General features: G+C 36.7%; 1 protein-coding gene across 1 annotated transcript in view; it reads left to right on the top strand.

Annotated features, from left to right (window-relative positions):
* Nucleotides 1-14,327, top strand: part of TOP3A (DNA topoisomerase III alpha) — a 40,805-nt gene extending 26,478 nt beyond the window's left edge. The window contains exons 12-19 of the mRNA XM_031938621.1: nucleotides 740-925; nucleotides 3,448-3,577; nucleotides 5,067-5,180; nucleotides 5,275-5,440; nucleotides 7,086-7,229; nucleotides 9,136-9,258; nucleotides 9,951-10,627; nucleotides 13,632-14,327. Of these exons, the coding sequence (XP_031794481.1) occupies nucleotides 740-925; nucleotides 3,448-3,577; nucleotides 5,067-5,180; nucleotides 5,275-5,440; nucleotides 7,086-7,229; nucleotides 9,136-9,258; nucleotides 9,951-10,627; nucleotides 13,632-13,792 (1,701 nt within the window). The 3' untranslated portion in view covers nucleotides 13,793-14,327. The remainder of the gene's footprint in view (nucleotides 1-739; nucleotides 926-3,447; nucleotides 3,578-5,066; nucleotides 5,181-5,274; nucleotides 5,441-7,085; nucleotides 7,230-9,135; nucleotides 9,259-9,950; nucleotides 10,628-13,631) is intronic.
* Nucleotides 14,328-23,016: the final 8,689 nt, after the last annotated feature.

The raw sequence follows: 23,016 nt of genomic DNA, 5'->3' as shown, positions 1-23,016 counted from the left end.
GCACTCAGAGATCTCCTTTCTCTGAACTGTTGTATATATAGTCAGTATTATATATGTTGTGTATATAGAACATATATATGTATGGGTTGTATCATCTATCATAGTGTATATTGTGTATATATTTAGTTAGTATATAATTAATGTACACACACACACTTAATTATACTTTATTGTTTCATGTATGCTACCTGGTTTGTATGCTCCTAAAGAATGTTGGCTTATCCATGGAAGATATTTTTTCTGCAGTTCCTGCCATGGCCTAGCATACTGCCAATTTCATCAATACTTGGTAAATAATTTGTAAAGTAATTGATATAATAATATACAATAACCAGTGTTAACACAGCCATTTTTATGAAATGAAAACTTTTTTCAATCTAATTATATTATGTTTTTAAACAAATGAGATAGATATATATGTAAACATATACACAAATACTTATGACTTAATAAAATGAACTGAACTATATCTTGTTTTCCTTTTTAAATTAATCCCTTAAAACATAGAGAAAATAAGATTATTTCCCATTATTATTTTTTAGGTTGATTTACTCACTTTTTATGACTCTCTTCTGATTAGTAACTTAAAATTTTGGACTTCTAGAAGTTCCATTTTGGTTTTTCCACATTTGTACATAGTGTTAGGGAGATTGTGGTAACAAATGCATTCAGAATGTTTAACTGAAAAGTGGGAAAAGTATGAATTTTAATTCACACACACATTTTTTTTTCTTATTAGGGGAATGAAAAACGACTGTATGAATTTATTGTTCGCCATTTTCTAGCCTGTTGCTCTGAGGATGCTCTGGGACAGGAAACAACTGTAGAGATTGATATTGCTCAAGAGCGCTTCGTTGCTCATGGTCTCATGATTCTGGCCAGAAACTATTTGGATGTTTACATATATGATAAATGGAGTGACAAGGTGAGTTCAAATACTGACATTTATTGAATCTTAAGGAAGTACATTTTTTAATATATCAGTTTGTTTGCTTTTTCACTTATGTTTTTGAGGAAGTTAGCCCTAGATAAAGACCAGGTTGTTTCTTAAAAAAAAAAACCCTAAACAAAACTTGAATTTACTTTCCCCTTCCCTTAAGAGGTTATAACTCAATCAATATGCAACTCAACAATAATACTACTTTAAGGTTTTTATACCATATTTATAGTCCTCAAAAGTTTATAGTGTAAGTGTGTGTGTGTGTGTGTGAATTATGCTATTCTATACTACAGGACTTCATAATCTAAATTTGGTGCCTTTGACTATACCATTCTATCTCCAAATCCTTATTTTAGTCTTTGTTAAAACATACAAATGTTTCTATGTAATTGTGATCCATGTGTCCATGTCAGGGGTTATGAAAATAACAAAAAGTTGTAGTGGGACATCATGCATTTGTTTTTACTCCCAACAGAGCTCTCTTGATGCAGGCAACTGTCTTTTTACTCTTTCCTAATTGATTTTCTTTCACACTTGCTAAGTAGTTGATGCACACATTCCCTTCTCCCTTTAGGCCTTTTACGGCACCTATTTCCCTCACCTTTTACTTTACTAACAAATACAAGTCATTCTTCCCATGAGCTCTCTTCCCTTCCTCTACCTAACAAAACTCTTTGACATCATTCTCCCCTTCCCTCTCCTCTTACTACAGTCTCTGATACACAAGATCTTCCCAACAAGGCCCCCTCCTTTACTTGTACTCTGGATCCTATCTCTTCCTCTCTCCTTAGCTAAGTTGCTTCAGGAATCATCCTCCCCATCTCAGTCTTTCCCTGTCTCTTGGTCTCCTTGCTGCCTATGAACACATCCTTGTCATCTGTTTGAAAAAAAAAAAAAAACAAGCTCTCACTTAATTGTTCTATCCCCTTAAGATAATTGTCCTCTACTTTGCCCCTAGAACATGTTGCCTGTATTGTTTCACTTCTTTATTCCCCTGTAGTTAGATTTTTAATCCTATTATGCAACTGTTAAAACTGCTCTTTCCCAAGTTACTGGCATTTATTAATTGCCAAATCCAATATCTTTTTTCTCAGTTCTTATACTTAACATCTCTGAAGCAATTGACATTATTAACCGTTCTCTCTGTTCTTGCGTTTTCATGATACCGCTTTCTCTTGGTTCCTCTTTGCCTGTCTTATGTTCCTTTTTAGTATGCTTTGCTGGATCACCACCTTTATTTTCTCCTATGTCTATGGGTAATATGCAAGTCTCTGTCCTATAGCAGAGAAGGGGCATATGTTTGACTGTGATGGAATATTTCCTTTTTTGGCATATACTCTTGTTATACTTTCATTGGGTGACCCCATTAGCTCTCTTGGATTCAGTTTATTATCTCTGTGTAGATGACTCTCTTATCTACATACCCAGTCCTGGTCTCTCTCTGAGTTATAGTCTTACATTACTACCTACGAATGGAACATTTCCTCCTGGAGTTTCTGCAGTAATTTCAAACCCAACATGTTCAAGAAAGAAAATCTGTCACCCTCAGTTTCTACTTCTCCTTACCCTCTCCACAGCAATTCTTCCTTTCTTTCTCTTCATGTGGCCACCATAAGAGTCTGGCCCTCATTGACTGTACTTACATTGCAAGTAAACTTCTACTTCAGATTTCTTCCTTCTCCCCTCCAGCTTCTCAGCTGCCAAAGTGATTTTTCTCTAAAATTCAACATATATATCCTCTAATCAGAAGAGCCCAAAGCCTCCCCTATTGCCCTTACGATCAAATGCAGACTTCTCCACTTGGCATTTAAGGCCCTTTATGACCTGACTCTAGTCTGCTTTTAGAACTTTGGTATTTTTCATGCATAACACTCCCATCTCTCATCTCATCTCCAGTCTGTTCCTTTCACTTTTTAGGATCCCTAGTTTACTTTAAGCTCAATATAAGCCCTACTTATGCCATGAAGCCTTTTAAAATTTTCTTGGCTACTAGCAATCCACACTTGATATTACCTTGTATTTATTTTGCGTATATTTTCCATATATTGGTCAATATACAGACACATCTGCACATGTTTTACTCAAGAGAATATAAGTTTGAGAACAAGGTCTTGCATTTTTGTGTTTATTCTCCCAGCCTAGCTCAGTCTGACAAATAACAGAGACTTTTAGATTACATGTTGGTTGACTGAATATTAGATTTTATTGGTTTTAATTTATTTTTGATGGCCTAATAGCTATGCAATGGTAGCAAAAAATTATTTTGATTTAGATGCCTTAAGGGTTTTTTTAAAACTATTCCTCTTCTCACCCCTATGAAGATTCTTTTGGACAGGGTGTATGTTCCCCAGTATCAATTGGCCTGAGTCTTCACATGAACCCCACTGATTTCTAAGGGTGTGATACAGGACAGGGCCAAATACTTGTAGACTATTTGATTTTGAAATCGCATTTTATGTTAATATGACTAAAGTAAGTATTTGACTAGAAAACTGTTGCTTTTTCAGGTCATTCCCATCTATGAGAAAGACTCCTGCTTCCAGCCAACCACAATAGAAATGGTGGATGGTGAGACCAGTCCACCTCAACTCCTCACAGAAGCAGATCTTATTGCCCTCATGGAGAAACATGGCATTGGTTAGGAATCCTTTTCATGTCATGTCAGGGAACTCTTCTATGAGTGAGCATTTCCTGTAGCCCAAGGGTCATCACATGTTTGGCTGCAGTAGAATATTTCCTTTATTGGGATTTTGTAAAAAGCCTGGAATCATAAACTTTTCAAAGTGAAAACATTGTAAAGCTCTTCTAGTTTGAAGCCCTTCCTTTACAGATAAAGAAATAGTGGTGCAACTGAAAGCAATTCCAACAGAGCTCCACAAATTTGACATTTTAGACCTTTGCTATTGTGATAACTGTAATATTTATATTGTTTGATGTTATAATGAGAGGTCTTCAATTTGGAGCCATTTAGACTAAGCAGTCTCAATGCCCATAAAGCATATAGAGAGTGGCAGACAAGTGTGAACTTTTTGACTGTTTTGACTTCTGTTAACTGTGTCAAGCAGCTGATTGGATAAAACTTGGGCCTGAGTCAGTTTTTTCCTGCTGCTTCAGACAGCCAACTCAAACCCTCTTCCAATTTGTGGTCTCAACGAAGAAACTTCTTCTACCCAAGCCTGGGGTCAGTTAGTCATCCTGAGACTTATCCAACAAAATGAGTCTGTTTAGGAATACTCCCTGCCATATCTGGCATATGTTACCTCTTTTCCATCAAGGGTGTTTCTTGGGTATATTGCTTCCCCCAACTTTGAATGTGTTCTGCCCATTACATTAGAACCTCTTCCTTACCTGAAGTGAATTTCTTGTATCCATGGGAAAGAACGTGTCTGTTTATATTGCTATAGAATATGGTTTTTTGTGTGTGGTTTTCTTTCTTTGGTGTGTGTGTGTTATTATTGGGTTTTTTTGCTTGCTACACCACAGAAACATAAAACTTTTTTTTGTACCAGCTTCCCAAGTAACAATTTCCTGTAAATTCTCAAACCCAGATTTTTGCTTTAACCTGAGCCATGTGACCAAATAAAGCAAGTATATTTGTCTAATACTTCATTGTCATCATGGCAACAAAGATTATTACTTCTTTTGGTCATTTTCTTAATGTTATTCTCTATGTCATTAGTTTGTGATCACTAGCAATTAGTTACCAAGAGGCAACTAGGTAATGCAGTATATAGAACATTTAGCCTGAACTTAGGAAGACTTGAGTTCAGATTTGATCTCCAGATACCTGTGTGATGCTGGGTAAGTCATTTAACCTCTACCTCAGTTTCCTCTCTGTGGGATAAAATAGTACCTGTTTCACAGAGTTGTGAAGATCAAATAAGCTAATATTTGCAAAATGCTTAGTATAGTACCTGGCTCATAGTAGATGCTTAATAAAAATGATTGTTCACTTCTTTCCCCAAGTGCCCTCCAAAAGCTGGACATTCAAAAAGGTCAATATATTTAAAGAAAAAAAACATTATTGTTGAACCTCTTGTGTCTGATGGAAACTAAATGTAGTTCACTGCTAATAGTTAACCTGGGGTTTTGTCTACATTCCCAAAGTGACTGAAATTATTTTCAGGGACGGATGCAACTCATGCAGAGCATATTGAGACCATCAAATCACGGATGTATGTGGGACTCACCTCTGATAAAAGATTCCTCCCAGGACATTTGGGCATGGGGCTGGTGGAAGGTAAGAACAGAGCTCTTTCTCTTTTCACAGAGAGAATGGGAAGTTTCCTTGCATTCCCTTAAGGAGCCATGTTGGATACTCTTTCCTTTGACAGGTTATGATTCCATGGGCTATGAGATGTCTAAACCTGATCTCCGGGCTGAGCTAGAAGCTGACCTAAAACTTATTTGTGAGGGAAAAAAGGATAAGCATGTGGTTCTAAGACAGCAAATCCAGAAATATAAGCAAGTTTTCATCGAAGCTGTGGCCCATGCCAACAAGTGAGTACGAGTGAGATTTTCCCAACCCAAACCATATTACTGGAGATCCTTTAAGAGAATCATAAGACACATTTATTTCCTATTCTTATCTAAAATGAGTATTGGAGACTACAGCAGGATGAGTCAGCAGAGACTTGGACTGGGTAACATGGGCATTGCTGATGCTTTGAGTAGTTAGCCTTTGTTAGCTCCTCCTTCCTCACCAATCCATATCTTGGGATGAATGGCCCTTTCCCTTAGTGCTTTGACTTTGAATATTTCTACAGTTTTGGTAGCAGTATGTGTCTGAAAATATTTTGTCAACAGTCAGATTCAAAAACTCAGCAGGAGTTTCACTCAACTTAGTATCATATACAAAGTGGTAGGCTTGGATTCAGGAACACCTGAATTCAAACCCCCACCATTTCTAGCATTTAGTAGCAGATTCACCATGGGCAAGTCACTTAACTTATCTGCACCTCTGTTATTCCATCTGGAAAAGAAACACAGGCAGTATTTTTCTATTTACTGTCAGGCTCAAGTAAGATATTTGTAAGACACTTAGCAAATTTAAAAAGTATTATATTCAATCATTTAATAAAATTTTCAGTGTGGTCCATGTAAGTACTGGGGATATAAAGTCAAGAAATGAAAAAGCACTGACTTCAAGGACCTTTCCATGTTCTAATAAAATGCACTCAGAAAAAGTCAGTGCAAAATGTATACAGAGTAAATTCAGAGTAATTTGTGGGGAGGTAGTGGTGGAGAAGGAGGAGGAGGAGAATCAAGTGCTGGGCCTAGAGTCAGGAAGATCAGAGTTCAAATTCTATCTCAGACATTAGCTCTCCAATCCTGGGACTGTTACTTAACTCTTATTACCTCAGTTTTCTCATCTGTCAAATGAGCTGGCAAAGGAAATGACAAACCAGAATCTTTGCCATTTCATAAAACCCCAAGTGGAATCGCAGCAAGTTGGACATGACTAATATGATTCACAATAACAAATTTGGTGAAGAGGATCAGAAAAGGCTTTTGTGCAGAGAGGACCTTGAGCTGAACCTTGAATGGCATTTGCTATGATCATCTTAACTCCGCCTTGAATTACAGTGTAATCCTTCAAAGTAGTTTTCTTGTTAAATTCAGAATAAAAATAAAATTTAGAAAAACAGTCTGTCCCTTCACTCCAAAAATGTTTTTAATTGGGCTCCTAGTTTGGGGAAATGTTCATTTGTTTTTTAGCTGCTGATTAATGAGAGGCACATGTTACTTTTGATGGGAAGCTGCTCTGATTTTGAAATCAAGTATGGGACCTGATTTGCAAATGGTCTCGTTTACTTTGTCGAGATTATGTTTGGCATGTTTGTGGCATATCTGCTTCTCCCAGATATCCTGGGGATGAAGGGAGGGGGCACCACTGCCCCCTCTGCAGTAGTTGTGCTGGTGGCTCACCACTGATGCTCAATTCATACGTCTCATGGCATCACCTCCCCTAGATGTTCTGGTCCTCTTCAAGAACAAAGGACAGACAGCAATGATGACTTGCAGCCTCTTTTCATGACAAAATGTTACTGGTTGGTTCAGTGGTCAGGAATGACGGGGGTATCATTGTGAAAACACCCACCAAGCAAGTAGGCTGATTGCATGTGCACATGTGTTTCCACTGTAGGCTGGATGAAGCGTTGTCTCAGTATTTTGGAGAAATGGCCACAGCAGTTGAGCAAGAGGAACTGTATCCCGCAATGCCAGAAACTATCAGGAAGTGTCCACAGTGTAACAAAGACATGGTGCTCAAGAGAAAGAAAAATGGCGGGTCTGTTCTGTCTGTCCAGAAGTTTCCACTTGTGATATTTGAGTGCTTATTATATCAGTTTATTTCATGTCTTGAGAAACTGTGGTGTCTCCTAGAAGTCTCTCATATGTTTGTCATTACACTTTAAATCCAATAAGCCTACTGGGACTTTATGAATAATCGATGAGCTGCAGAAGGCTTCAGTGACTTCTTGAATGTTCAGACTAATGCATTTCATTCAATAGTCTTTACTTTTGATCTGAATCACCTGCAAGTTCAGAATTTGAATCAAAGAGAGCAGTTTTGCATTGCCCCAGACCATTTGGCTTTGGACACATAGACAGTTAAATAGGCTGCTTGGCAATACAAGGAGAGAGAATGTTTGCTTTTGGCTGTAGCTCTTTCCATCTTCAAAGAACGAGAAGGAGTCAGTCAAACAGTAACCACTTATTAAGCACCTACTTTGCTAGGCACCAGAGAAAGAAAAAATGAAACAGCCCCTCCCCTGGAGACTCTCCTGTTGCAAGAGATAGCATGTGTGTATGTAATACAAAATACATTGTCTAAAAACAAGGTCATTTTGGGTGAAGGCATTAGTATCTTAGGGGGAAGAGGCAAGATTTTATGTAAGAGATAATGCTTGAGTTGAACTTTGAAGGAAGTTAATGATTCTAAGAAGCAACATGAGGAGGTTCATTCCAAATGTGGGGTACAGCTTCTTTGAAGGCACAAAAACAGGAGAGGGAGGAATTGTTATGTGTCAAGAGAAGCAGGAAAGCCAGTGTGACTGAACTGCTGAAGAATGTATAAAGAGAAATAATATATAAGGCTGGAAAAGTAAGATGAAGCCAGGTTATAGAGATCTTTACATACCAAGGGGTATATATTTAATCCAGAGGTAACAGGGAGCTGCTAGAATTTATTGCACAGAGGAATTATATGGTCAGACGTGTGCTTTAGAAAAATCACTTTGACAGTTATGTGAAAGCTGTGCAATAGTCCACAGTCAGGGGTAATGAGAACTTGAACATGTGAGGGGAGGGAAAGGGGATTGGCAAGATATGGTAAAGAACAAATTAGCAAGAATTGGGAACTGCATAGATATGTGGGGTGAGGGAGAATAGAGTATGGAGGATGATTCTGATGTTTCACACCAGTGTGACTTTTGGACATGTTGAGTGTGAGATTCCTCAGGGCCACCTGATAGGAAATGTCCAGTAGATGGTTGGTGATACTGGACTGGAGCACAGAAGAGAAACCAAGGCCAGTTATATAAATATAAATCTAATAGTCAGTACCATAGAGGTGATAATTAAATCAGGGAAACTGATGGTGTCACTAAGTGAAAGAGTTTAGAGAGAAAAGAAAAAAGGGTCCAAGACAAAATCCTTGACTAATACCCACAGTTGGAAGGCTATGGATAATCCTGTAGTAGAGAAAGAGAAGAGAGCTAACTTCAATTACATGAAGTATGTTGGGATTGGTAACTTGTATTAATCAGTGATAGATATTTAAGTTTATATTAGAATCAGAATTTGCCCTTTAAATTATTTTTGCTTTCTCTGATGGAATGTCTACTAAGGCAGAATTTTAAAGAAATAGTCAATTAAGTCCTGGGGTCACTAATCCAAACAAATCTTAAGTTTTTGTGACTGAGAGGTGTCACAGAGTTTTTATATGCGATTCTCAGTACCAAGATATTTTATTTTGCCTATATATGAGAAATAGGTTTATTATATACTATTGTTAGATGTTCAGATGAGTCATTCTAGATCCCATTAAGCTTTCTCTCTTCAGAATAATCAGTTACTATAGTTAATTGGGAAAAAAGTTAGATTACAGATGCATGACAAACTTCTAGATGTTTGACTCTAGTTTCAAAGTAATTAGGATTCTTTTAGGTAATGAGATTGACTTTATTCCATAGATTCTACATCAGCTGCATGGGCTATCCAGACTGCCGAAAAGCTATATGGTTTCCAGATTCCGTTCTAGAAGTCAGTAAGGATGAGAGTGTGTGTCCAGTCTGTAAACCACATCCTGTTTACAGGTCAGTATGAGGAAATAATATATCAGAAGCACCCCCCCCAAAAAAAACTCATACTTTTTTGGTATTGGAATGACAGTGTAGCTAATTATATTGCTCTTGGTGTTGGTCAAGAAGTTGAGATTTTCAGAAGACCTGGTCTTGGTCCTAGGCCCTTTCCTTCATTTCGGTCAGGGCTTTCTCAGAAGGGGTGAACACCCAACCTTGATAATTAAGTCTCAACTCTACCAGGAGTTGAGGTTTTGGATAAGAAACAGTTCCTTGATCTCTTGGCTTCTCTGTGGTAGCATTCTCTTGCCCCGTCTCCCAGATATTTTTTGTTTTACTTCCAAGAATAGTTTGCTATTTATTTTTCATTAGATTCTCATATAGTCTCATTCTAAAAACATCAAGGCTATGAGGATCCGAGCTACAATGGGGGCCATTGAATTTAGATCATTAGACTGGTTTTATTTGCAGAAATTGTAATTTTGGGATTGCAGAAATGTTTAGCAGTCTCTTTTGGTCTCCTGAAAAGGATCAGAATTGCTATTTGTGACCAGTTCCAATTAACATAGTTAGGTTTACTAAATTCTGAAGGGTAGAAAAAGTTATAAGGAAAAAATAAAAAAATATTTAAAATTAACATCTCTCCTTAATTAACTAAGATAATCTTTATCGTGGTTTTGATTTTTCTTCTTCTCTTTTGGAACCAGGTTGAAATTAAAGTTCAAACGAGGAAGTGTCCCTCCCACCATGCCTCTGGAATTTGTTGGCTGCGTTGGAGGTTGTGATGAGACCCTGTCGCAGATCCTGGATCTAAGATCTTCCAGTGGTCCTTCCAGAGCTTCACAGCCATCAGGCCAGCCTACCAACTATTTACAGGCCAACCAATCCTTGAACAGAATGAGCAACAGTCAGGGCAGATCTTCCATTTCTCCTACAGAACAACAAACTAGACCCCTTGAGCCCTCAGCTAGAAGACCTGCAGCCACTAATGAGAATCACAACACTGTGATGTGTAACTGTGGCCAAGAGGCCCTCTTGCTCACTGTTCGTAAAGAAGGGCCCAATCAGGGCAGGCTCTTCTACAAGTGCAACACAAACAATTGCAATTTCTTCCTGTGGGCTGATAGTCACCAGGGAACAGAAGTGGCCTCTTCCTCAAGAATAAGGACTCCAAGTCATTTCCAAGGGAACTCCACAAATTCTGGAGGAAGGCAAGATGGGTTTGGAAACCATGGCAGTGCCATATGCATGTGCAACCAACCTGCCATCACACGGACAGTGCAAAAGGAGGGGCCAAATAAGGGACGACAGTTCCATACATGCTCAAAGCCGAGGGAGCAACAGTGTGGTTTCTTTCAGTGGGCTGATGAAAACATGGTACCAGGTGAGCCAAGTCATGGGTATGGATGGATACCTTTACATTTTAAAAGTTTTTGTTGCTATCTTTTGTTTTTATGTCATCTTCCTTATATATATTCCTACCTCTTCCTTTACTCCATTAGTAAAGAATAGAAAAAGAAGAAAAAAAAAAATTCAGGAAAAACCAATATATTGACCAGAGCTGACCAAGTTTTTATATGGCATCCAATTTTCATCTTTTGTCTTCATTTGCATTTTGAAGTTCTGAACTAGTATAGAGATTGAGTATTCAGTATGGCAACTATTAAAAACATCATTTTAAAATGTTTATGTTATATCTGGACACTTGAGCAAAAGTCCTGTAAGTAATGATTCAGTTCTAGTACTACCCTAATTGTATTCTCAAAGCTATTTTTTGAGGTTTGTATTTATATTATGAAAATTAGTTTCTAAAATCAGATAAAGAATGCAAAAACACTTTAAAAAGTAAAAAAAATCAAGTTGGGCTTCTTTTATACCCATAAGGTATCAGCATCTGAAATGGTATGTAAGCACTTATATACCTGGCATATAATTGTAATTCCTTACAGTAGGAAAGAAAACAAGAAATATCAGACACAGAAGCTCATTTTTGTATTACATTTTCTGAAGATAGTCTTTTTTTTAATAATCAATGGCCATCAGAAACTGGAAACTGAGTGGATGTCCATCAATTGGAGAATGGCTGAATAAATTGTGGTATATGAGTATTATGGAATATTATTATTCAGTAAGAAATGACCAGAAGGATGATTTCAGAAAGGCCTGGAGAGACTTACATGAACTGATACTGAGAGAAATGAGTAGGACCAGGAGATCATTATATACTTCAACAACAATACTATATGATGATCAATTCTGATGGACCTGGCCATCTCTAGCAATGAGATGAACCAAATCAGTTCCAATGGAACAGTAATGAATTGAATCAGCTATACCCAATGAAAGAACTCTGGGAGATGATTAAGAACCACTACATAGAATTCCCAATTCCTATATTTTTGTCTGCCTGCATTTTTGATTTCCTTCACAGGCTAATAGTACACTATTTTAAAGTCCGATTCTCTTTATACAGCAAAATAACTGTTTGGACATGTATACTTATATTGTATTTAATTTGTACTTTAACATATTTAACATATACTGGTCAACCTATCATCGGGGGGAGGGGATGGGGGAAAGGAGGGGAAAAATTGGAACAAAAGGTTTGGCAGTTGTCAATGCTGTCAAATTACTCATGCATATTACTTGTAAACAAAAAGCTATAATAAAAAAAATTTTAAAAAAATAACTAATGGCCATATTACTCCATGAAATAATAGTATCTCTAATCTTAAGATTTTCTGATATGATAATGACTTATATTTGTGTAGCACTATGGTTGACAGTGAAATTATCTATGACTTATCTGGTGCTCCCACTTCTGTGAGGTAGACCATCCAAATTTCTCTCATTCAGTTGAGGGTACTACACTGTTTCATCCCTTTGAAGTATTATTTTTTCTCCTTCACCCCTTTCACTTCTAGTCATTTGTCAGATTTTATTGGTACCAGCCCTCCACATCTCTAATATCTACCTCTTTCTCCCTATTTAGAGAGCTACTACTGTTTGTGAAGTTTGGTCCTTGTTACCTTTTTTTTTTTAATAGCTTTTTATTTACAAGATAGATATATGCGTGGGTAATTTTCAGCATTGACAATTGCAAAACCCTTTTGTTCCAACTTTTCCCCTCCTTCCCCCCACCCTTTCCCTAAGATGGCAGGTTGACCAATACATGTTAAATATGAGAGCATAAGTTAAATACAATATATGTATACATGTCCAAAGTTATTTTGCTGTACAGAGAAAATCGGACTTTGAAATAGCGTACAATTAGCCTGTGAAGGAAATCCAAAATGCAGGCAGACCCTTGTTACCTTTTGCAGGACTACTAGGCATTATGGTCTCAGGCACATAGTCTGACTAGATCACTTTCCTACTCAGAAACATTCAAAGTCCCCTTTTTTCACCAAATACTTCCTGGCATTTTAAGTTCTCTCTAGTCAGGCTCTACCTCTTCCATAAAGCTTTTCTTAATTAACAGCCCAATTAGGGCTGTTGCTTTTAGTCACATACCTGTACATGTGTTAAAAAAAAAAAAAATTCACCACACATCATACACTCCCCCCCACATCCCCTCCCAGGAAAAATTTAATTCCTTGGAATTTAACAGTGATTATTTATTTGTTTTTTTTTTTTTTTATTCTTAGTAAGCACTCAGCATGATGACTTATACACATATTAGGCACTTATTAGTGTGTATTCTTATAGGCAGCACAAATATTATACTTCTTTATGAGAAACTGAAGCTTCCAGATTTTTAAGTAAATTGCCCACAGTTCCAAAGTGGTGCTTGTAGCCAGGACACGAACCCAGGCCTGACCCCATGGCTAGTACTTTTTCTACTGCGCCTCCACACTGCCTCACAGATAATTGTGCCAAAAGTGCCATCAAGGTTTATCTGTGGAAAGTAGATTCTTAAAGAGTTTTACTACATTCTAATTATGGACAGTGAGAAACAGAGTAGGAAAGACATACTAGTCAAGAGACTTGCTGATATACTTAATCTCTTAATGTCCTTGTCAAGTGTCTTCCATGAACATGGATTTCTCCTTCTGTAAAATGAAACTCCTTCCCTTCGACACAGTGAGAATGCATAGAGTTAATGGCCTATAAGCACTTCAGAGTCTTTGGAAATGGTTTGTGTATTCAGAAATTGGTATTGTTTATTATACTTTTATATCTTATTACCACTCTGGAGACTGAAAGAAGACTTCATTGTTGCCTCTGATGATTGTTGTTTGTGTAAAAAAAAAAAAAAAATACTCATTCTTTAAAATTTGCTCTTCCACAAAAATGTTGGTTTGACACCATTCTCACTTAACTATTGTCACCTTTCTTCTCTATTACCTTGATAACTCAGCAAACTAATACTTTGTTTCTTTCCTCAGTAAATTCTGGACCAGTTTGGTTTCGGGGGAGAGGGTCAGAAGCCAAAAGCAAAAGACCTAGGACTAACTCAAACACTGACCCCACAACGAAGAAAGTACGGAAATGTAGTGTCTGTCACCAACCTGGACATACCCGGATCACCTGCCCTCAGAACAGGTGACTGAGGGAGAGGTGAGGCAGAGAGTTGTTGTTCTTTTGTTGAAGGAAATTAAAAAGTTTTAAAATAAGAACTCAATAAAGTGCCCAAGGAATCCTTGATTTCATTGGAACTTTGAGAAAAATCTTCAACCTGGAGTCTAGCTTTCTCCTGGCCTTCCTGATTCAGATGAACAGTGGTTTGCAGGGCCCTGGAATAGGCCTGGGTTGCACCAAGCTAAGCAGTTTCTTGTCTAATGAAAGAAAAGCCCCAGAGCCATTTAGGAATATGCTGTGCAGAAGCAGAAGAAACAACTCCAGTATAATCTTTTTGCTGAAATCCATTATCCTGCAAATAAAACTTTTTCAATAGACAGTTTATAGTAGCAGGGAAACCCCATTCCTAAACTGCAGAGGAGAAAATGACAATTAAATTTGCTTGGGATGACGGGTCTTCTCTGTACCCATGGATGTTTAAATATAAAGCGAGAGAGGCTCTTAACTCTTGACTCACATATGTAAAATTCAAAGTGCCAATAAAACTTCTGGGACTACCTGGACCTATTAGCTTGTTCTTGAATAAACCTTTTACTTATTCAAGTGGGAATGAGTTTTCCTGTAAATGAGCTTCCATAGTAGTAAGCTACAGCAAATGTGTTGAGAAAGTGGAGTTTTGTTTAAAAAACTGCTGCTTGTTCTTGAAATTTTACACAATTCAGCTATTCTCCAGCTGATGGGCATCCACTCAGCTTCCAGTTCCTTGCCACTACAAAAAAGGCTGCCACAAACATTTTTGCACATGTGGGTCCTTTTCTCTCCTTTATGATCTCCTTGGGATACCGGCTCAGTAGAGACACTGCTGGATATGCATAGTTTGATAACCCTTTGGACATAGTTCTAGATCGCTCTCCAGAATGGTTAGATTATTTCACAACTCCACCAGCAATGTATCAGTGTCCCAGTTTTCCCTCATCCCCTCCAATATCATTATCTTTTTCCTGTCATCTTAGTCAATCTGAGAGGTATGTAGTGATGTCTCAGAGGTATCTTAATTTGCATTTCTCTGATCAATAGTGATTTAGAGCATTTTTCCATATGACTATATTTCTTCAATTGGAAATTGTCTGTTCATATCCTTTGTTGATCTTTTATTTTTTCCTGCTGATTTTCACATTCAGTAGTTCAATTATCTTTATAGTCACATTGAGATACAAATAAGATATTTTTCACCAAGTAGGTAAAGAAACAGATACAGGGAGCTTATAGATTGGCTGAGGCTCCTAGTTCCTAGCTCAGCTCTCCTTGTTTTGGAATTGCTTCCAACCCATATTTCCTTTTTTAATAGGGAGTTTTTAATTTAGGAGCTTTGTCAATTCCAGCAAATCATGTTATCTCTGGACTCTTATGCCTCATCTGTAAAATAAAGATGGCTTAAATAACCTTTAGGCCTAAATAGGCTTTAAATAAGCTTAAACAGCTTAGACATTCTATAAATTTATTGTAAACAGTTGGATCTGCATATTCAAGTTTTGTGTCTGAAAGCTTATTAGAGTGGGTGGGTATGTAGAGAAGATATATCAGTGCCATTGGCCCCAGATTTGAGTTCCTAGTTCATGCTAATTCATTACTAAAGACAGATTGGCTTTTAATTCTCATATTTTCCCATGTGTGATAGGGAGAAGTCTTATCTTCCTTGACTTTGCAACATCCATTCTAATTTCATTGGTCCAGTTAGGTTCTGGACCAATGTATGTTAGAGTATCCCAAATTGACTGGCTACAGGGCAGCCAGTCTCTAAGTCAGTCCTAGTCTTGATGATAAAGATACTTTGTGATCTAGATAGTGTCTGCCCATCAACAAGGTCACAAAGGCTAGATCAGACTTTTCACAAATTGTATCAGATAGAATCTGCCCTATTTGCACTGAATAATAATACTAAGGTCACTTCATAATAGATTTTTTTTCTATAACACTTTAGAATTGAGCACAGCCAGATTCCTTTGTATAAACTATGACTTACCATGGCTAAGTCACCTAATGGTTCTGACCCGCTGACTACTCCCCTATAAAATGGGATCTACCTCATTCTCAGAAATTGTTTTGAGTCAGAAGAATTTTAAGTCAAAATATGAGCTATGCTTTTCTGTACTAAAATGAAGAGGTGGTGCATGAGAAATGCCAACTAATTCACCATCAGGAAAGTGTGCAAAATTTTTTTCAATTTTTTCAGATTTTTTTGCATCTGGTTCAAGTGTTTCTTTTCAACAATATTTTGTTGGCTTCTGCTTCTTATTCCACTATCCTCTTCCATAGTGACCACTCCATTCACATTCACAATTGTCATTTATATGTATATTTTTCTCCATACCATCTCACATACTTTGTCATCTCTTTGCTCTCTACCTCCTCCTTCAAAGAGGAGGGAGGCAGTGAAAGAGCAAACATGTTCAGCAGCACTATTTTATGCAGGAATAGATTAACCTTGAATCAACATCTGCTTGCTCCTTTCAATTGCTTTGATCCAAATTGGACAGAGCTTCATGTGTGACTTCTAGCTAGGCTTTGAGTAAAATCCATTACTACAGTAATTGTTCTGTTGAAAGACTCTGCTGCTTTTGACTCCTGCTCTACTGTTATAATAAAGCAGTGAATAGACAATATGAGCTTAGAGTCTGTTTTGCTTAAAACTAATCTTTCCCTGAATTTACTCCCTTTTTTAAAAAAATTGACTCTTTCTATACAAAACACTTGTGTTCTACTCATCTTTGACCTGTTCAGATGAAACTTTTTTCTTCTAATTAACCTTTCCTTGAATCTACCCTCACTCCCATGTCCACCTATCTCCCTTTTCTATTGAATGTTTTTATATCAAACTCTTATGTGTTCTGCCTTTGATTTGTTCAGACCTGAAGTTCAAGTGACACCTTCTTCCTCCCCATACACACTTTCTTCCTTTATGTAATCTATTTGTGCATAGAATGAAATAGTTTCATTACTTGTTTTGCAGAACACTGCTTTTCACAGCAAGTTTGTTTCCTTAGCAAAGATGATGGAAGTCAACTATTCAAATAAATGATGTCCCTTTGGGAGACTATATTCTCATCTCTTTTAATTAAGTCTATTTTTATTATTACTTTGCCTGAGATCATGATAGGTATGTTTTTATAAATTCAACTGAAGCATAATAGATTTTAATTGTGCCTTACTTTAACTGTGAATCTGGTTCAAGTGTTTCTTTTCAACAATATTTTGTTGGCTTCTGCTTCTTATTCCACTATCCTCTTCCATAGTGACCACTCCATTCACATTCACAATTGTCATTTATATGTATATTTTTCTCCATACCATTCTCATATACTTTTTCATCTCTTTGCTCTCTACCTCCTCCTTCAAAGAGGAGGGAGGCAGTGAAAGAGCAAACATGTTCAGCAGCACTATTTTATGCAGTTAACTTCCATTCCCTTGTTTGGTTCTCTTCCCTTTACCCAGACCCACAATTCTTAACTTTTGAATCCCTTCATAGTCTTCCAAGCTGAGACTTTTTCCTTCTAATTAATCCTTCCTTGAATTCACCCTCATTCCCATGCCTACCTATTTCCCTTTTTTTATTGAATCTATTTTTAATACCAAACTCTTATGTGTACCCACCTTTGACTTTTCAGAACATAAGTTCAAGTGACATCTCCTTCCCCTGACATCTGCCTAATTTGCAGTCTTCTATTTGTGCACATTGATCATGTGAAATGAGTCTCTACCTCTGCCTTCTTCCTTTCCTTTTTCTGACCCTTCTAGAATTTTCACAACAAAACCATTCCTTAATCCTCTCTTATCTTTTATAATCCAGGTAATATTTAGTGTGCCTAAGGGATATTTGTGTCATCTCTCATTATTAAACACTTCCCTCTTTATATAGTTCCTTCCACCACTCACATTTTATATTTTTATCTTAACTAATTTGTCATCTCTCCTTATTAGAAGATAAACACTTCCCTCTTTGTATAGTTCCTTCCACAAGTCACATTTTATAAAATTTTTATCTTAACTCCTGGGTTTATATTTGAGTACCTATTCATCTCTTATATTTTCTTCAGAAATGCTTGGAAATTTCAAAGCTCCTTTTTACACTGGAGGATTATACTTACTTTTTCTGGATAAATTTTTTTTTAATCATAAGCCTTTTACTTTTTGAAATATTGTGATTTCAAAGCTCCTCTTTAGAGTGATTGCTGCTAAATCTTATGCCATTCTGACTGTGGTTTCTTGATGTTTGCAGTAGTTTTTCTTTGACTGAAAGCTTTGGATTTTAGTTAATGTTGTTTCTGGGAGTTTTCATTTTGGTGGGGAGTTTTTCACTTTGTTCTCCTGTTATGTCTAAGCAGTTTTCTTTTATGATTTCCTGAAATATGATGTCCAAGCTTTTTTTTTGGTTCTGATTTTCAGGTAATTCAATAATTTAAAAAATTCTCATGGTCAAATATTTTTGATATGTTTTCTTAATTTTCTTCTATTGGAAAAAAATTTTTTTCTCTTTAAGTCATTAACTTCTGTTTTGTCCATTCTAATTTTTAAAGAGCCCATTCCTTGAATAAGGATTTGTACTTATTGTACAAAGTAAGCTGTTAATTCTTCCAAATCTTTCTCTAAAACTTTCTATCTTTTCTAGTTCTTTAGTAGTTCATTCCTTTCAGTTATGACTGAGACTTTGTGACCCCTTTGGGGTTTTCTTGGCAGAGATATTGTAGTAGTTTTCCATTTACTTATCTCCATCTCATTTATAGATGAATTGAAGGAAACAGGATTAAGTGACTGATGCTGGATTTAAACTCATGAAAAGATGTCTTTATGATTCTGGTGTTCTATCCACCTAGCTAACCTAAACATTTTACCAAGTTTGTCAGTATGTTTCAGTTGGCTGGTCATTTTTCAGTCATGTCTGATTCTTCATATCCTATTTGGGGTTTTCTCGACAAAGATAAGTCATTTGCCATTTCCTTCTCCAGTTCTACAATTCTACAGGTGTAGAAATTGAGGCAAACAGCGTTAAATGATTTGCCCAAAGTCACACAGCTAGTATCTAAGGCCAGATTTAAAGTCAGATCTTCCTGACTCCAGTCTTAGCGCTCTATCCACTCTAAAAACCTGACTAAAACTTTTTATATTTCCATTTTTAAAAATTCTATTCTTAATTCATTACTTTTAGGAATTCTAGTTAAATTGCAGCCAAGTTGTATTTTTCTTAAGCTTTGCTTGTGGATATTTTGGAGTTAAAATTATGGCTTTGTGACTTGGGCATCTCTGGCTCATTATTGGGAGTCTTTTTAATTCATTCCGCCGGCATTACTTGTTAAACCAGTACTTTGTTAGGGTCAGATTCTGTACAGTTCTAGAAAGCCTTTCGGGACCTTTAGTCCTAGTTTATATTATCTGGGGTTCTACCTTTTTTTTTTTTTTTTTTGCTGAGGCAATTGTGGTTAAGTGACTTGCCCAGGGTCACACAGCCACGAAGTGTTAAATGTCTGAGGTCACATTTGAACTCAGGTCCTCCTGACTTGAGGGCTGGTGCTCTACCCACTGTGCCACCTAGCTGTCCCCATTTCCATTCTTCTTGCTGTATTTTTCAAATATCATATGGGCATTTCAGGCTACAATGATACTAATTTTTAACAAGCTATAAGAGGTCTGAACTAGAGCATAACGGGACTGAGCCTTTTAGGCTCCAGACCATGATTTGTATCTAGGCCACACAACTGCAGACTCACCCTGAGTGGAGGGCCACTCAACTGTTGGCACCAGCCACTGTCACCTAACTCTGACTCTGCAGTTTCAGAACAGCAGAGCTGTAGACTGATTCCTAGTTCTGTTGATCCTATCATACATGATCACTAGATCTGGGTAATCTTAGATGCAGTCTTAAAGCAATAGAAATGTCAGCCCACCTCTGATCTGCATTCTTGATTCTGCTCCAAAGCCAATCCACCATTACTGCAAAGTTTCTGGTCAATTTTCTGTGAGCTAAATGTGTAACCTTGGCTTTTAGAAAAATGAAGCCTTTTCATATAGCACTCTTCCTGGATCTTGTGGGTATGGTATGGGAGAATTGTATTCTACTCCTCCTTCCCTCTTTTCTGCACTCCATCATGTCCTTATCTGAAAACTACAATTGTTCAAAATGTGTGACCTTCTTGCTAATTGCTTTTAGAACCTTGAGCACATTCTTTAGGAATTCTTCAACTTTCAAAAAAAAATTAATTTTTGGAAATAAGTCATTCAAAGGAAGCCAAGTCTGGTGAGTAAGATGGGTAATCTCATTAGTTAATGCTGGTTTAGATCTAAAGTGGGATGTGAATAGATATTTGTATTTGTATTTGTGGCCCATAAGAAGGCTGTAGTACAACTTTATATTGATATTTTCTGTTTATCTTGTTAAAAATTATTAAAATTGGTTTGCATTCCCTGAACCCATATGAACTCAAGATAAAGTGTATAGCCTAGGAATAAATGAGAACTGCATATAGGCTTTTTAGAAATAGGGGATCTGACAAACACAGAATCCAAGTGACAGAGGACCTCAGAATCTATTTAGCTCAATTTATAACTGGATCAAAATAATTTTTGCAATATTCCCAACAAATGCTCATCTCACTTGAAGACCTCAAATGAGACATCTTCCCAATCCATGATCACACATTTGGCCTACACATAAGTAACCCTGGATAGGTAACATGGGAAAAGGATGGGCCTCTACTATTCCACTTATGAAAAGTTATATAGTTTTTTCCCCCTATACTAAAAGAGCTTCAAGTGTCTTTTTAGAACTTGTACCTGCTCTCTTAGTTCTGCATTCTAGTGACAAGTAGGACAAGCCAAATACTTCCACATCTATTTACTTCATTGGGGCATAAGGATACCTTTCTCTTAGAGTGTAATCTAGAGTTCTGTCCTAGGCTTTCCTCTCTCTACCCCAACCTCATAGGTTTGTCAGCTTTTTATAGATGACTTATAATTGTACCAGAAAGTATTTTCTGGATAATTTGAATAATCCATAAGCATATCAAATGTGTGTACAACCATTCTTTCCCTCCAAATTTCCTTAATTTTGTTTAAGATACCAATATTCTAGTCACCCAAGTTTGCAGACTTGGGAGTCATCCTTAAATCCCTACTCTATCACCCCACTTATCCAACTTTCCAAGTTATCAATTCTATGATTTATCTTAAATCCACCCCCTTTGTTTTTACGCACAGTATCACTTCTCTATAAGATCATTGCCAATATCCTGCTAAGTGGTCTCAATATCTCCTCTTCCTTTCCTAGATTTTCTTCATAGCCTCAAAAAGTGCTACTCCAAAAGCATGGTTTTGTTTTGTCATTCACTTATTCAGCAAATCCTAGTGGTTTTCTACTACAAATTAATTTAATACCTCTAGGATGTCAAATTAGTATTTAAAGTTTCTCCCAACCTGGCTCCAAACTACTTTTTCAGCCTTATATATTACTTTTCTTAAATGCCTTCTTCAGTCCTGGCCTTGTCCCTGGATTGTCTCTGAAATGCACTCTACTTACTTATTCTTTCCTCTTAGAATCCCTAGTTCTTTTTCATCAGGCAGTGAAGTTCATTTTTAACGATCTAGTTGAAAACTATCATATTGACTTCAAGTCTTTCTCTGATTAAAAAAAAACATTTCATTTAACCTTTCCGGACATAGTTTCTCTCTAATAAGTGGGCTAAATGTACATTCTTCCCCATCTTGTTTAATAAGAATTATTATAGTTAGCATTTATGTAGCATCAAAAATCTCATTTGATTTACATAGCAATTCTATGATTGATAGTGGTTCTATAATTATTCTGTAAAATGAGAATATAGAACCACTATCAGAGATAAGGAAACTGACACCAAGAAAGGTAAAGGGATTTAAATCTGGGTCCACATATCCATGGATCCTTATTGCCTCAGATCAGGCTTACCAAAAAATGATGAAAAGAATGAGTTTTGAATGCTTAAAAAAAAAAAATCAACTTGCTCATTTTACAGTCAATCCTTGAATGAAACTTAAGGACATGTGAAAACTGCCAGAGGAAAGCCATAGATAAGTGTAGTACCAGAACCTTGTCATACTATTATTTGCTATAGAGCAAGTCCATGGTTGATAAGTTTATATTGGAATTCAGTTACTCAGGAATTATAAGGCCTTTTTTAATAGGACTTAACAGTCATCTATAAAGTATCCCCCTGGTATAAAACTAAGGCAAGCATAACAGTGAAAATCAAATGATAAAAGATACATAGTCTGAAACAACTTAAATTTCACCTTATTTCATTAAGGTTACAGTTGAAAAGGAAGACAAGAATTTTGATGATCAGCTCTGATTTGTTCTTTTTTAAATGATTGAATCTAAATCTGGCCTAAGCCACATGAACTGTGTGACCTTGGGTCAAGTCACTTGACCTATTTGCCTCAGTTTCCTTTCACTGTAAAATGGGAATAGCAGCAATTACCTTCCAGAATTGAGGATCAAATAAGATATTTGTATAGTGCTTAACAGTGCCTGGCACATAATAGGTACTATCTAAATGCTAGCTATTATCTGAAGAACCCTGCATAACAATAACTTACTCAGTCTAGATATCTACAACAGTTAAAAAGCTCTAATCTCTGCCCTTGCCATTGAAACAGCATGTAATTTGGGTAAGCTACAACTGCTTAATTAGATTTCCTATTTGTAAAATGAATTGTCCTTGCCTAATCAAGCGTCTCATTTTGACATGAAGATGACTGATCCTAAATTCTTAATGCCTATAGAATTAAACTATGGGAGGGTCATTTCAAGGCAGAAAATTTTTAGGGATGGGAATACAAAGAATTGTATTCATTTCATTCAACCTGTACTTAGAGGAAATCAAAGTTGAAATGGAACTTAAAGAGATCACCTTGTCCAAAACTTCCTTCCTCATCTGGAAAAGTGAGGTAAAGTGATTCTCTGGATAGCAATACTTTCATAAATGCTTGCGTGGAAAAATGATTCATTTACATACAACTGAGATTATTTTTCTCCTTTATTCTCCATCGCATTCTTTTTGAAACCGACTTCTTCCAGCAGTGGGGGAGACCAAAGACACATTAAAGTGACAGGTATTTCAGTACTTGAAGCAGAAAAAGCAAAACTCCCCCACCACCACCACCACCACCACCACCACCTTGCTAACCAAATACCAACTATGCCTAATTGAAATGAGTCACATATCA

Source organism: Sarcophilus harrisii, chromosome 1 (assembly GCF_902635505.1).
Source record: "Sarcophilus harrisii chromosome 1, mSarHar1.11, whole genome shotgun sequence".
In the NCBI taxonomy this organism is placed as follows: Eukaryota; Metazoa; Chordata; class Mammalia; order Dasyuromorphia; family Dasyuridae; genus Sarcophilus; species Sarcophilus harrisii.
Note: the sequence above shows the minus strand (reverse complement) of the source record. Positions and strands in the feature narration are given on the sequence as shown.